General features: G+C 44.6%; 2 protein-coding genes and 1 long non-coding RNA gene across 4 annotated transcripts; 1 reads left to right on the plus strand and 2 right to left on the minus strand.

Moving 5' to 3' along the window:
• Positions 1 to 1,035: 1,035 nt before the first annotated feature.
• On the minus strand, positions 1,036 to 8,526 carry LOC136525215 (uncharacterized). Of its 2 annotated transcripts, XM_066518206.1 has the most exons (6): positions 8,479 to 8,526; positions 8,235 to 8,393; positions 7,998 to 8,107; positions 1,402 to 1,557; positions 1,278 to 1,321; positions 1,036 to 1,149 (listed from the first exon to the last, which is right to left on the minus strand). In XM_066518206.1, exons 2-6 carry the CDS (start codon positions 8,239 to 8,241, stop codon positions 1,146 to 1,148), a joined length of 321 nt encoding a protein of 106 aa, XP_066374303.1. In that variant the 5' UTR covers positions 8,242 to 8,393; positions 8,479 to 8,526; the 3' UTR covers positions 1,036 to 1,145. The 2 variants fall into 2 exon arrangements, 1 of the variants encoding a protein (XP_066374303.1); XR_010776455.1 differs by lacking the exons at positions 1,036 to 1,149; positions 1,278 to 1,321; positions 1,402 to 1,557; positions 7,998 to 8,107 and adding an exon at positions 8,118 to 8,155.
• On the plus strand, positions 5,571 to 6,156 carry LOC136526999 (uncharacterized). Its single transcript, XR_010776654.1, has 3 exons — positions 5,571 to 5,695; positions 5,779 to 5,871; positions 5,953 to 6,156. It is a non-coding gene; the product is annotated as an uncharacterized lncRNA (long non-coding RNA).
• Positions 8,527 to 9,014, minus strand: LOC136526267 (E3 ubiquitin-protein ligase UPL4-like; the record flags this gene model as incomplete). Its single annotated transcript, XM_066518996.1, has 3 exons — positions 8,869 to 9,014; positions 8,675 to 8,785; positions 8,527 to 8,595 (listed from the first exon to the last, which is right to left on the minus strand). Coding segments are annotated over exons 1-3 (276 nt in total), but the record flags the coding sequence as incomplete, so codon positions are not given.
• Positions 9,015 to 12,790: the final 3,776 nt, after the last annotated feature.

Below are 12,790 nucleotides of genomic sequence, written 5' to 3' on the forward strand. Positions count from 1 at the left end.
TTGCGCAAGTCTTCTATATGCCTGACCCACAAAGTAACCTCCCCCCAAAGAAGAAGACAAAGCACGTGGTGGCCTCTAGAAAACAACATATCATCGGAGTTGATGGCGTGGACGATGTTGAAGCTTACAATAAGTGTGATGAGATGCCGCTATTCACAGACTTTTGTAAGAAGATCGAGGATGTGGAAAAGAACCTGCCCAAAGATATATTGCCATGGGAACGAAAAGGTGTCAAGGGGAAAGTTGTCACGGTGGGCTAGCTAGTTTATGTAAGTGTGTCAGTGTTTGTAAGACTACATTCATGTATGTGTGTGTGAGACTACATTTATGTATGTGTGTGAGACAACATTCATGTATGTGTGTGTGAGACTACATTCATGTATGTTTGTGTGAACAATGTGTACTAAGAATTTAACAAATTATGAAATTACCAAAATAAAAGTTGTAGATCTCCATGAGTTATTCAACTTTGGTATTCATTACTTTTTCAGTTGAAATGATTTGGGGGCCCAAATTTTGGTTTGAACTTGTCATTTTTTCAAATTTCGAATTTGAAAGGTTCAAATTTTGTCAAATGACAAGATGACTAAAATAAAAGTTGTAGATATTAATGAGTGGAACAACTTTGGTATTCATCACTTTTTATGTTGAAATCAATTTGGGTCTCAAATTTTGGTTCGAACTTGTCATTTTTTAAAATTTCAAATTTGAAAGGTTCAAATTTTGTCAAATGACAAGATAACCAAAATAAAAGTTGTAGATCTTGATGGGTTGAACAACTTTTGTATTCATCACTTTACATCTGAAATCATTTAGGTACTCGTCAGTATAGCTGTATTCATCACTTTTACATCTGAAATCATTTAGGTTCTGTGCTGATGAGACTGTACACTGTAGATAATTGTCTAGGTCAGTATAGCTGTGTTTACACTTGGTACTCATCAAGCGTTTCTGTGCTGATGAGACTTGACACTTGATAACTGTAGATAACTATACATGTTGGGATTTAGGAGCCGAGGAAAAGGAGACAAAAGGAAGCACCTGGTTCTCCAGAGTTTACATCCAAGAAAATTTGATAGCACCTGGTTCTCGTCAAAATTAGTCCGATTATTGCCACCATGTTTATCATCTGGAATAAGATCTGGTCACCTACATTTTTCACAATTCAAACAGGAATATGCACTCAGTAATTTGCGGTGATTTAGCAGCCGGCCATCCTACAAGTAAGGATAAGGCCATAGGCATCACAAGTAGACATGTATGTGTAGTTTATGTACCTGGTAATAACAGCCCAGTCATGTGCTTCTGAGCCCACGAAAACCTGTATGATAGCAAGAAAAAAATCTCATCAATCAGAAAAAAAACTTTTTTTTGCCCGGAAAAAGAATGTAGCATACTTACAAAATTCCTCCTGCTGCTGGAGCTACACTTTTGAACAATGACATTAGAGTCACAGAGATGCCATTTGCAACACCTCTCTGTTCTCCAGAAGCTGATGCTATTCTTAGATATGAACACAGAAGAAGTTGATGGTACGATTCTCCAACTGGAGCTACTCTGTTAGGTTAAAACAGAAGATGATGTCTTATTCTTCAAATAGTTCTAAGTTGTACCCATTTGATAGCAAAGTTTGTATCGACTGATTGCAAAGTTTGTTGGGCCCTTGCGTGCTCCCATGCAGAATCTGATTACCCTAGCTAGCGAGTCCAATTCAATTTGGTGTTGGCTTGTCACATGTAAAACCTCGCCTCTGTCTTTGGGGTTGATCTGCAATTAGTGACTGCTGATGCACCTATCCACACTATTTCATCACCTCGTGTCTTTGGAGTTCTTTTTAAATGTTATTATGCTAGCTGTATGTGTCTGATCCGATCTTATCATGACTTTTTTTCTCTCGTTGCATATCACTGTATTAAGGTAGAAATTTGAGGTTTACAATGCTCATGACTTAAAAGTGGCTATGTAGTGGGCTAGTCCTGCTTTCTCTTTGTTTGACTACTACTACTACAAGTACCACTACTACTACTACTACAAGTACTACTACTACTACTAGTACTACTACAAGTACTACTACTACTACTACTACTAGTACTAGTACTACTACTTGTACTACTAGTACTACTACTTCTACCACTAGTACTACTACTTCTACTACTTATACTACTTTTTTTCTTGCATCTCTTAGAACAAGGCACGAAATGTCGCGAACATCAAAGAGTGCATCCCGATGCCCCGTGAATGATGAGCAGCCATCCCATGGAGAGCAAGAACTAGATGACCAGTTTACTCAAGAGCAGTTCGATAATGAGTTAGAAAAGGGTCTAGAAGTGATGCTTACTCAGGAGGACCTTGTCGATGATGATGATCCAGTGGGGGGGCCAGGGAAGAGAAGGCGGAGAGGATGCCCAAGGTGAAGAAGGGGATGATGATGACAACACCTCATTAGGGGGATATGTAAGTCCCGAGGATCCTTTCCCACAAGGACCTAGACGGAGGCCAATGGAGGACGAGTTGGACAAGGATTTTGATCCGAACGACGAGGTACGGATAAAGCCTTAGTAGCTTGTAAATTTGGCTAATGCTATGGCTTTATGTTACCTCTACTAACACTTTTGACCTACCGGATACACAGGTCGTCCCTACTCAACCTCTGAAAAGACGACGTCGGCCTCCGGCTCGTCTTGCCGGATAATATGTAGCAGGGCAAAGGAGATCAGAGGAAGGAGCCATAGGTACTCACAATGAGGCCTCCGCTCCACAACCTCAGGACACAACCACGACTGAGACTGCCCAGCCAAAGAGGAAACGAGGGGGGATTAGAAAGCCAAACCAATATCACGACAAGGCATGCTATGTGATAACGGAGGTCGGACCAGACGGGCAGATCCTTGAGCCATATACATACGGGGCGAAATTTCGTAATCACATCGGGTTTGTAGTTAGAGATAAGTTGAACCTCGCTATCCATAGCTGGAATCTTGTACCTATGAGCCAAAAGGTAGACCTATGGGAGAAGCTAAAGCAAAACTTCAGGTTTCTGGAGGGAATGCACGAGTTGGTACAACAAAATGCTTTTAAGATAATGGGGCAGAGCTTCCGACATTGGCGGTCAGAGCTGAACAAGAACTTTATCCAACAGAAGTTAACTCCTTTCCACGAGTATGGCAACATAACTCCTAGTCAATGGGAGGAGCTCGTGGCTGAGAAGACTTCAGAGGCATCATTGTCCCTCAGTGCCCGTAACAGCGAGCAGGCGAAGAAGAACCAACACTACCCTCGTCTAGGCCCCGGTGGCTACGCTGGCAAGCAAGAGGTCTTTAGGAAGATGGACATAGAGGTCGAAGCTGCCGGGAATACGGAAGTGCCAAAGTTGAAGCCATGCCTTAAACAGTGGATATACGCGAGGAGTGTCGATTCATCTGGTAGTAGCCTCAAGTTTGCTAAGCCGGAGACCGGAGAGGTAGAATAAAAAATACTGAAACTTGCTGAAGACAAGGAGAAGGGCACATTCAACCCTTCTAGAGAGAGGGACAAGCTTACCGTTGCCTTGGGAAACCCCAAGCACACAGGACGCACCAGAGGGCTATGGAAGAGGATGTCCTGGAAGCATGGATTCGTAGAGGAGAGGCACATGTACAAGAAACATGGCAGAGACCGAGAGTCTAATCTTGAGCGCCAAGTGAAGGCTCTAGTTGAAAAGATGTTGGTGGAGAAAGGACTGTCTACGATGGAGCCACAAATACCAATGGGGCCGCTCAGAGAACTGGCGGTAGTTGGTAGCCCTCCGGATGTTCCCAGCAGTCAAGGTTCCAATGCAACCGGAACCCCCATCGATCGCATACAGGCGCCAACCAGTTGCAAATTGGTGGTTCCGATGGGCAGGCAAAACATGATCATTGAGGTGGCAACGGGCGTGGCACATCCTCCGGGCGGCACGTGGCACAATAGGGACATCCCGCAGGACTACACTCGGGCCGAGGTGCATACCGTGAAGCTCGAGTTCATGACTTAGAAGATAGAACACCCTACTCCCGAGGGGCTCGTGTTACTCGAAGACGTCATGAACCAGTTCATCCTCTGGCACAGACGGGACATTGTATTGACCGAGTCTTCGCCAACTCCGACTGAAGTTCATCCTCTAGAGCGACCCGTCGAGGACGGGGAGGTATACTCACCGGCCCATGACCATGACCACCACACGCTAGAGACTTCTCCACCTCGTACCGAGCAAGGGCGTGATGACATGCCACATCCTTCTCCACCTCGTATCGAGCAAGGGCATGATGACATGCCATGTCCTTCTCCAGCTCATACCGAGGAAAGGCATGATGAGATGCAACATCCTTATCAACAAGCGCAGCCGATACATGAACAATAAGTGTCTCATGAATAGCAATTGCCTCATGAACAGCCGATACGTGAAGAACAAGTGACCCCTAGAGCAGGTGATGCACAAGTTGGCAAGGACGTGCCCGAATGGGAAGCTTGAAACAAAATCCCAATCAAGATAAGGCCATCGTATGTGGGCATTAATGACGTCTCATCGATGCACAAGTGGATGGCTCATGACCAGTTCAAGCCTAAGAACCAAGTAAAAGAATTCAGAGCACCAGCTTCTGAGGAGGGCACCACTGAGGAGGGCACCACTAGCAAACTACACAAAGGGTTTAACAAGTATCCAGCTGTTGATAACCTCAAATGGTCAAATGATTGCCCGGATAAATATGAAAAAGGCAAGAACTTCCTACCAAACCAAGTCATACAGTGCTTGCCACGTGGAATGAGAAAGTTCCACGATTGGTACTTGTGTGCTCAGATAACAGAACTAGAAATCTTACAAGCATGGATCCCTGCCGGCACATTTGGAGCCCTAGGTGGGCAAATTGCCGTTGAGTTTAAGGATATCCAGGCATGCTTCCACTCGGACGAATGGAAATGAATCTGATTCGCATATGGTGCCTGTAAGTCCTTGCCCTCTCGATATGATATGAATGTAATCTTTTAATTTTGTTGTAACTAACCCGCACCGTGATTTGTAGAATGCAAGCGGACTTTGTAAAAAAGAGGCCAGCTCTGAAACACGGGTATATAGACCCTTCACCTATAGCATCAACAAATTTTAATTACCCTAAAGAGTGGAAACTAGATTGCAAAGAACTAGTAGCTGGAAAGACACTTAAGAAGAAAGAGGACATCAGGAACAAGAAAATATTGGAAGAGTCCCTCAAGGTTGCGGCATACATTGCCCTATGTTTTAAAAATCTTCAACAACACGATAATATATGGATATCATACCACTTCAAGTAAGTTCGATTGTATACTTAGCTTTGTTTAAATTACTTTGTTCGATGCAAAAGAGCTTATGTGTTCCTTCTATGACTAAATTCATGCAGCGATCACTGGATTTGCATGGGCGTCTGGCTCTCACATAGCATGGCATGGGTCTTTGATTCAGCGAATTTTCCAGTCGAGACATACAAAGACTTCATAACAATTGTCAAGATGTATACATATTGACAATCCTCATTTTAGCTACTATGTTTGTATACATACTTGTAAGGTTCAATGTGGGATACTAACAAGTTGCATTTGCTAAAACCATTGGAACATGGCATTCAGACACTATGTCCAGGAACATAAGGGGAGGCATCATCCAAATAGGAAGGAAAAGTTGTATGTCAAAACTCTATGTGCGGTAAGTGTCATTTACTTTGGTACTTCATATATTACGTGTCTGTCAATAGCATTACTTAACATCTCCATATGCAAAACACACAGTGCCCCAAGCAGAAGCCTGGGAGTCTACATTGTGGATACTACACATGTATTATGATGAGTACCATCGGTGGCTACAACAGAAACCCCAATCTGGTAAGTTTGAACCTCTTCGCTCGTAGTATGAAAAGTTCGCATATGTTGTGATATAGTAAACCTAAACTTGTTCTCTTGTAGTTGGAGAAAGATAAAGACACGAGAAGGAACCCATACAAGGATGACGAGCTCTTAGAGATGGTCGGCGACCTTTGCAACTTTATAATGGACCAGATTGTGTATCATAAAGGCACTTACCATCATCTTCTTTCCGACTTAGGTAGTAATCCTCTGTACCAACACCTTCGGGAGACTGATAGGTTAGCCCTAGGCTGTTGATGACAATGTGGACTTATGGTATGATTTGGATCAGACTTTGGAACGGTTTGGACTTTGTTTTGCATGTGGACTTGTGGATATCTTAATGTACTATGTTATAATGATGGACTTCATAATGGACTATGTTGTAATGATGACTTTTGTGAATTATGATTTGTGATGATGGTCTTGTATTTGTGGATGTATATATGTATATTTGTAGCCGTCAGATTCGAATTTGAATTATATATATATATATATATATATATATATATATATATATATATATATATATATATGTGTGTGTGTGTGGTCAGATTGGAATTTGAATTTTTTTTTGTTAGAAAATCCACTGTAGGGGCAGTTCTTGATTGAACCGCCCTTACAAATACACACAGCAGAGGCGGCTGGTGATACAACCGCCCTTATAGAAGTCCACTACAGGGGGCGGCTGATATTACCAGCCGCCCTTACAGATGGCACTGTAGGGGCGGCTGAAAACACCAGCCGCCCCTACAGAGGGCACTGCAGGGGCGGTCAGGAAACCGCCCCTTCAAATGCACCCTCTGTAGGAACACCCTAGGAAGGGCGGCTGGCGTAGTCGCCCCTACATAGGCTCTAGAGCCGCCCCTACAGTAACATTCTGTAGTAGTGTTTGCCGAGTGTTTTTACACTCGGCAAAGAGCCCTTTGCACTCGGCAAAGGCTTTGTCGAGTGTAGCACTCGGCAAAGTCCATTCGGCAAAATTTTTCTCGGCAAAGGGTCTTTGCCGAGTGCTTTTTATCGGGGCACTCGGCAAAATAAAAAAAAATTTGCCGAGTGCTTGGGGCGGCACTCGGCAAAATAATTTCAGCCGTTGCGGCGCCGGTCGTTAACGGTTATTTTGCCGAGTGCCCGACCCAGCACTCAGCAAAAAAAAATTATTTTTTAAAAAAATTACTTTGCCGAGTGCCCCAGCCCAGGCACTCGGCAAAGTTTTTTTATTTTTTTTTAAAAAGTACTTTGCCGAGTGCCCCTGCCCAGGCACTCGGCAAAGTTTTTTTTAAAAAATTACTTTGCCGAGTGCCCCTGCCCAGGCACTCGGCAAAGTTTTTTTTATTTTTTTTAAATAATTTCTTTGCCGAGTGCCCCCTATTTAGGCACTCGGCAAAGAATTTCTGATTTTTTTTAAAAAAAAATACTTTGCTGAGTGCCTGGGCAGGGGCACTCGGCAAAGTACTTTTTAAAAAAATAAAAAAAAACTTTCAGGGCCCAAAACTGCCAGCAGGGATGTTCTAACAAAACAGCAAGTTTCTAGGATTTCTATATACTCGTTTCTTCTTTTCTATTATTTTTGTTTCAAATTTATAATAAAAAAATGCTGTGCAATGGAAACGATCTTGTCTACCTGCGATGTACCTACTATCAAGCGGAAAACCAGAGTACTACGAAAAAAGTGCCCATTTTCAAATAAATTGCTAACGGACTAAAAAAGAGTAGATTAATAAGAGAAGCGATGCATTTGGTGAAATTGTAAGAAGTTGTAAATGTAGTTTGCGCTCTAAAAATATGGCATGCCAAATACACAGTGTTGGCATGCACTCTGGCATAACCACTAGGGAAAATCTCTGACATTATCTTCATTTCACCAAACTTCATCAGTTCATATAAATATACTAGTAAATCAATATCACATGCAAAAGAAAAACTATTGAATGCACATGAGTCAAGGGAAGAGCACACGCGTAATCTTTTGCTTTGCTTATAAAAAGAAAAGTATACATTATGATAGCTATAAAAAAAATTATTGTTATCAGCGAGCAACAGAACACATCCGCTATGCACATCTTGTACTACTTGGCTAGAAGTAAAGATGTGAAAAGGCCAACCTGATTGTTTTGTTTTTCCAGAGGCAAGTATGGCATGCCATGGGAGATGTCTGAAGTGATCAAAATCCCCTTTATTGTGCTACTAACACCCAGCTCAAATAGAGACTTCACTGCCACAAGTAAGTACAGGCTAGCTTAGCAAGAAGCCCAATCAGATTCTGCAACCACGAGACACAATAGTCAGCTGCCTCAACACATATCGAGCACACGCAACAAATTGTTGTAGAGAAAACATACACTGCATGTCGATGGGCTAAGGGCCGTGAGTCCACCAGTGTGGATCAAAGGTAGGACCTTCTCTATAACACCCTGGTGACAGAGCTGGTCCACAAGATCAACTGAAGTGCTAAAGGAGTCCACGATGCTTATCAAGCAAGCTGCAACCTTCTCCACTATCTGGAAATTGACATCACTTAGAAACAAAAGCAGAGCACTCTTTACATGCCAAAATGATCTCAGTTATATGGGGGAACAACAGTACCATTTTGTCCTCAGATTGCAGAAGATTACAGAGAGTTGGGACCGAATCGAGAACAAACTGGGAGCAATCGGCCGGGACCTTCTTGCAGGCATTTGCGACAGCTGACACTGCAACCCTCTGAACCATGGAAGTGGGCATCAAATTAGCAAATGTACTCAATTCTCAGTTTCAGAGGTGATTTCTTTAAGATTCTAACCTTAATGCTTGCAGCGAAGAAGTCAATGTATGCCAGCACAGCGTTGATCATGCCCGCCTGCAAGCACTGGGTAGGTTGCCGCCGTGATATCTTCTCAAAAGCTTGCAAGCACTGCATACGCAACAGAATGGTCGGATAAAACGCATCAAGGTAAATGTGATCATCCGATCAGGCCGTGAGAGCTTTTGGGTTACCTGCTCAGCTACATCGAGGTACTCGATGGCTAGCAGCCGGGAGCAGAGCACGGGGAGGAGGCCGTGGCGGACAACGGCGTCCCCGGCGCGCGGCATGGCGTCGCAGAGGTACGTGATGGCGCGCACGGACAGCAGAATCACGTCCGGGGTAGCCCCGTGCCATCGCCGCCGCCGCCGCCGCCGGCCCGCCGCACCAGCGCCCGCGCGGCTGCCTCCGTGGGGAAGTACCCGCCGGCGTCCTCCGCGCAGAACGACAGCGCCTCGCAGAGCTCCATGAGCGCCGCCACCACCGCGACCGGCGACGGGGGTGGGCGCGGCGGGCGAGGCCGGCGGAGGGCGCGGGCGCACGCGGGCGCGAGGGCGGGACTCGCCGGCGGCAGCGATTCGCCGGCGAGAGCGCGGCAGCGGCGGGGGTGGGCGCGGCGGCGGCTGTGGTGGGCGCGGGGGCGAGCGGGCGTGGCTGGGGGCGTTTTTTAGGGTTGGGCCGCGCGGGGTTGGGCCGGTGGGCTTTTACTCGGCAATTTTTTTTTTCGAAAATCAACTTTGCCGAGTGCCCCCTGGGCCGGCACTCGGCAAAGCCCACTTTGCCGAGTGCCCCCATGGCACCCAAATTTTTTTCTGGGGCCTTGTGACAGTATTTCAAACTCTATTTTAAAATTTGGGGCAATTTTGACTTTTTTGATATATTTCATTAGTTTATTTCGTTTCGTCGAATTTTTCGGGATATTTGAAATTTAAACTGCAGGTACATGGAATAATGGACTTTGGTCATCCAAAAATTGATACTCATGATATTTAGGGTATGTTTAGGCCGTATCCAGGAACTCACATGAAATCTCGAGCATCTCGTTGACGTAACATGTCGAGGTACTTGCCGGAAATGTGATTTTAAATTATATAAAATGCAAACGAAGTCCGAAAATCACGAAACTTGTCGAGGCGTCGTGTTATCGCATGTGGAGGCTGTGGTAAAAAATTGAGAAGGTTTCGAGCAAGTTGTGACATCGAATGCCAAAGCTACATAAGGTTACGTCATGTGGGTCCAAGCCAGGCTGGCTCAAGGGGGCTCCAGCTACATAAGGTTACCAGGAGGCCAAAGCGAGGGCATCAACCAAATTATCAATAGATTACCTTTTACCTTTATTGTATTGTTCATCTTCCTCCTAGCTTCTCTGTACCAACCCTCTTCCTTTTTGTACCCTGATTTGCTAATTGAATCAAGTTATGTAAGCAATCTAGTTGGGTTGCTGACAATTTGCGACCAAATTTTGCCATACCAAAGATTTGGCAACCAAAAGTTGGCAAAAAAAATTGCCATAGATTTGGTAAGCCAAATGTGAGATGTTGACAAGTTTTGGTAGCAAACCAAATACTAGCAAAAATTTGGTCACAAACCAATCAGGCCCATAAAAACAGCCCTCCGCCGGCCTTCACCAAGGGAGCTAATGAGCATGAATAAGAAGGCAGCCTTGCCGCCGCAATGGCGCCAGTGACCAAGATCTGAAAGATCATTAGGATCGACTAGCAGCAGATCTAGCGTGTATGAACTTGAATTTAGGATACGGTAAACCCTAGAATATGAACTAGTGCTAGGCAACAGAGAGAGAGAGGGATGCGGTGTTAGCAAACCATCGGTCGCCTTGGAGGTAGACGAGCTAGCCATGGCGTCAGTGTCGGTGACACGGTGAAGGCGTAGAGTAGCAGTGGAGTCCGGCGATAGTGTGGACGTCGCAGTGGAGGAGCGGTCGCAGAGGCCGCGGTGAAGATGCGGCGGTGGTGTCTTCCTGTCTTTGGCAGCGCCCTCTCTCTAGATCGGCTTAGGGTTAGGATGTAGGTGGGGTTTGTGGCGGCTCAGGTGAACCTCGTGCCTTATGCCCCGGCCCTTGTCGCAGAACCGACCAATTTATAAGAATACAAGTACAATGGCAATCCGCAAGCGGTCGCACTGTCATACTTGAACCTATATAAACCCGGTAGTCCGTCGAGTACCACGACGGGTCTCGATAAACGATTTACAACAACCAAGATCGTACAGGATTCAACATACATGCCACAAATTACATAAAGTTCACAGATACCTTTCATCATCAGAGTACGAATAAAAAGTTATTACAAACCGAGTTTGGTAAATAAGCGGAAGCAAATAAGTTCGAAGATAAAGTTTCCAACATAGTTTGATACAGTACCACGCCAGATCACGGTCCACAAAAGCAAAGATAGGAATTACTAAAGAAGCCTGCCCAAGGCTTACTCCTCATCCACAGCGGGATAGAAGCAACTCTTGCAATAACCATGATACATAGTGCCATCTGCAACAATGGGAAAATAAACCCTGAGTACGAGAAGGTACTCAGCTAGACTTACCCGTCATGAACCAGAAATAAAATGACTCCAAGGATTATGCAAGGCTGTATAAGTGGACGTAACTTGACAACATTTTGCGTAAAAGGCAATTACCCGTTGTACAATTATGATTCCTTTATCAAGTTAATTATAACTATCCCTTTCTAGATTAGCAACTATCCTGTGCCAAACATGTGGTATATCCTTTAAAAGCATACAATAGTAACCATAGCAGGTATTGTAATTCCATATTCATCTGAACCATCATGTTTCATAATATAGTTGCTACGATGTTGGGACTAGCCAAGTTTCTCACTATCCGGGAGAGACGGCGATTCGAATCGATTTCAATCAGCTGGGAATTTATTCCTAACACAAACACAGGTCTACCAGCCACGATAGCCTTAGGTCACCTTTGGTACAACTCCGGTACACATTTCGCGGGTCCGTACTGCGCCGCATAATTTGGAACACTAGATGCCAGGATGCTCAGGCCAAGCCTGCCCTTGGGCTCAGTCTGATCGTTCCCCGGAAGGAGCGCACAACAGAATGATTCCCGGCCTGAGTTGAATTACTCGGCTTCGCGGTCGGAACGAGTTATCCGGCCAGCTAAGTGAGAGGCATGCGTTCAATCTTGTCAGAAGCACCAACAACGGTACGGTCCTTAATCGACACAGATGGGGATAAGTCCACACCCAAGACCTCCATGTCTTGTTGCTTCTCTATCGACTTTCCGTCCGGTCTTGATTTACTTTTACCCCATGGTTCTTGTTCCACGATAGCAAATATAGCCAACCGTGCTCCGGTATCCACCTATATCTCACAGGTGACCGGACATCACCCGACTTCTACTGGTCTAAGCATGGCTAAGCATATATATTCGATCCTGGACCTATACCGGTTAAAGGTGTAATATTTGGACAAGGAATGTACATGCATCAAGTGGTTTCATTCAACTCTTATAACCTAATGCATCAATCATAAATACGTAAGTAAACATTTGTAAAATTACTGGGAGACTTATAATGCTCCGGGGCTTGCCTCGTAGAAAGGAAGTAGGGCGATGGTCAGGACACTCCGGAAGCTCTTCAGGGTTCTGCTCCACGCCTTCGAGAGCAGCGGCTTGCGGATCCTCCTGCTGGTTCCCTTCCTCTGCTTCTTCGAATTCCAGCAACGTGATCTCTTCCTCCGATCCTAGATGCATGAGTATGGCATGAGTATTACGAATGCATAATGTTAACAAGTGCATCATGCTTATTGAGTAGGTGCATATCTCTTCTCGATTATTACTGAATCTACTTCGACAATACATCGACTATGCCACGAACAGTAGCTACTTGTTTCACTCATAACTGGAGTTCTACTAATCCAAAAATAGTGATCCTGGACTTTCTGGAAAGCTTATCAAATTCTCTACAACTTTGTTATTAACCATTTTTACAGTACACATCAGTTTCAACATGCAACTCATCAAACTCTAGAATCAGTCCGGAAACTATTTAACATGCAATATAAAGTAATAATACTTCTACTTCATGTAATCATTCAAAATTTGACAACATAGAATCTACCAATAGTT

The sequence above is a fragment of the Miscanthus floridulus genome, chromosome 19 (genome assembly GCF_019320115.1).
Source record: "Miscanthus floridulus cultivar M001 chromosome 19, ASM1932011v1, whole genome shotgun sequence".
NCBI classification, from domain to species: domain Eukaryota; kingdom Viridiplantae; phylum Streptophyta; class Magnoliopsida; order Poales; family Poaceae; genus Miscanthus; species Miscanthus floridulus.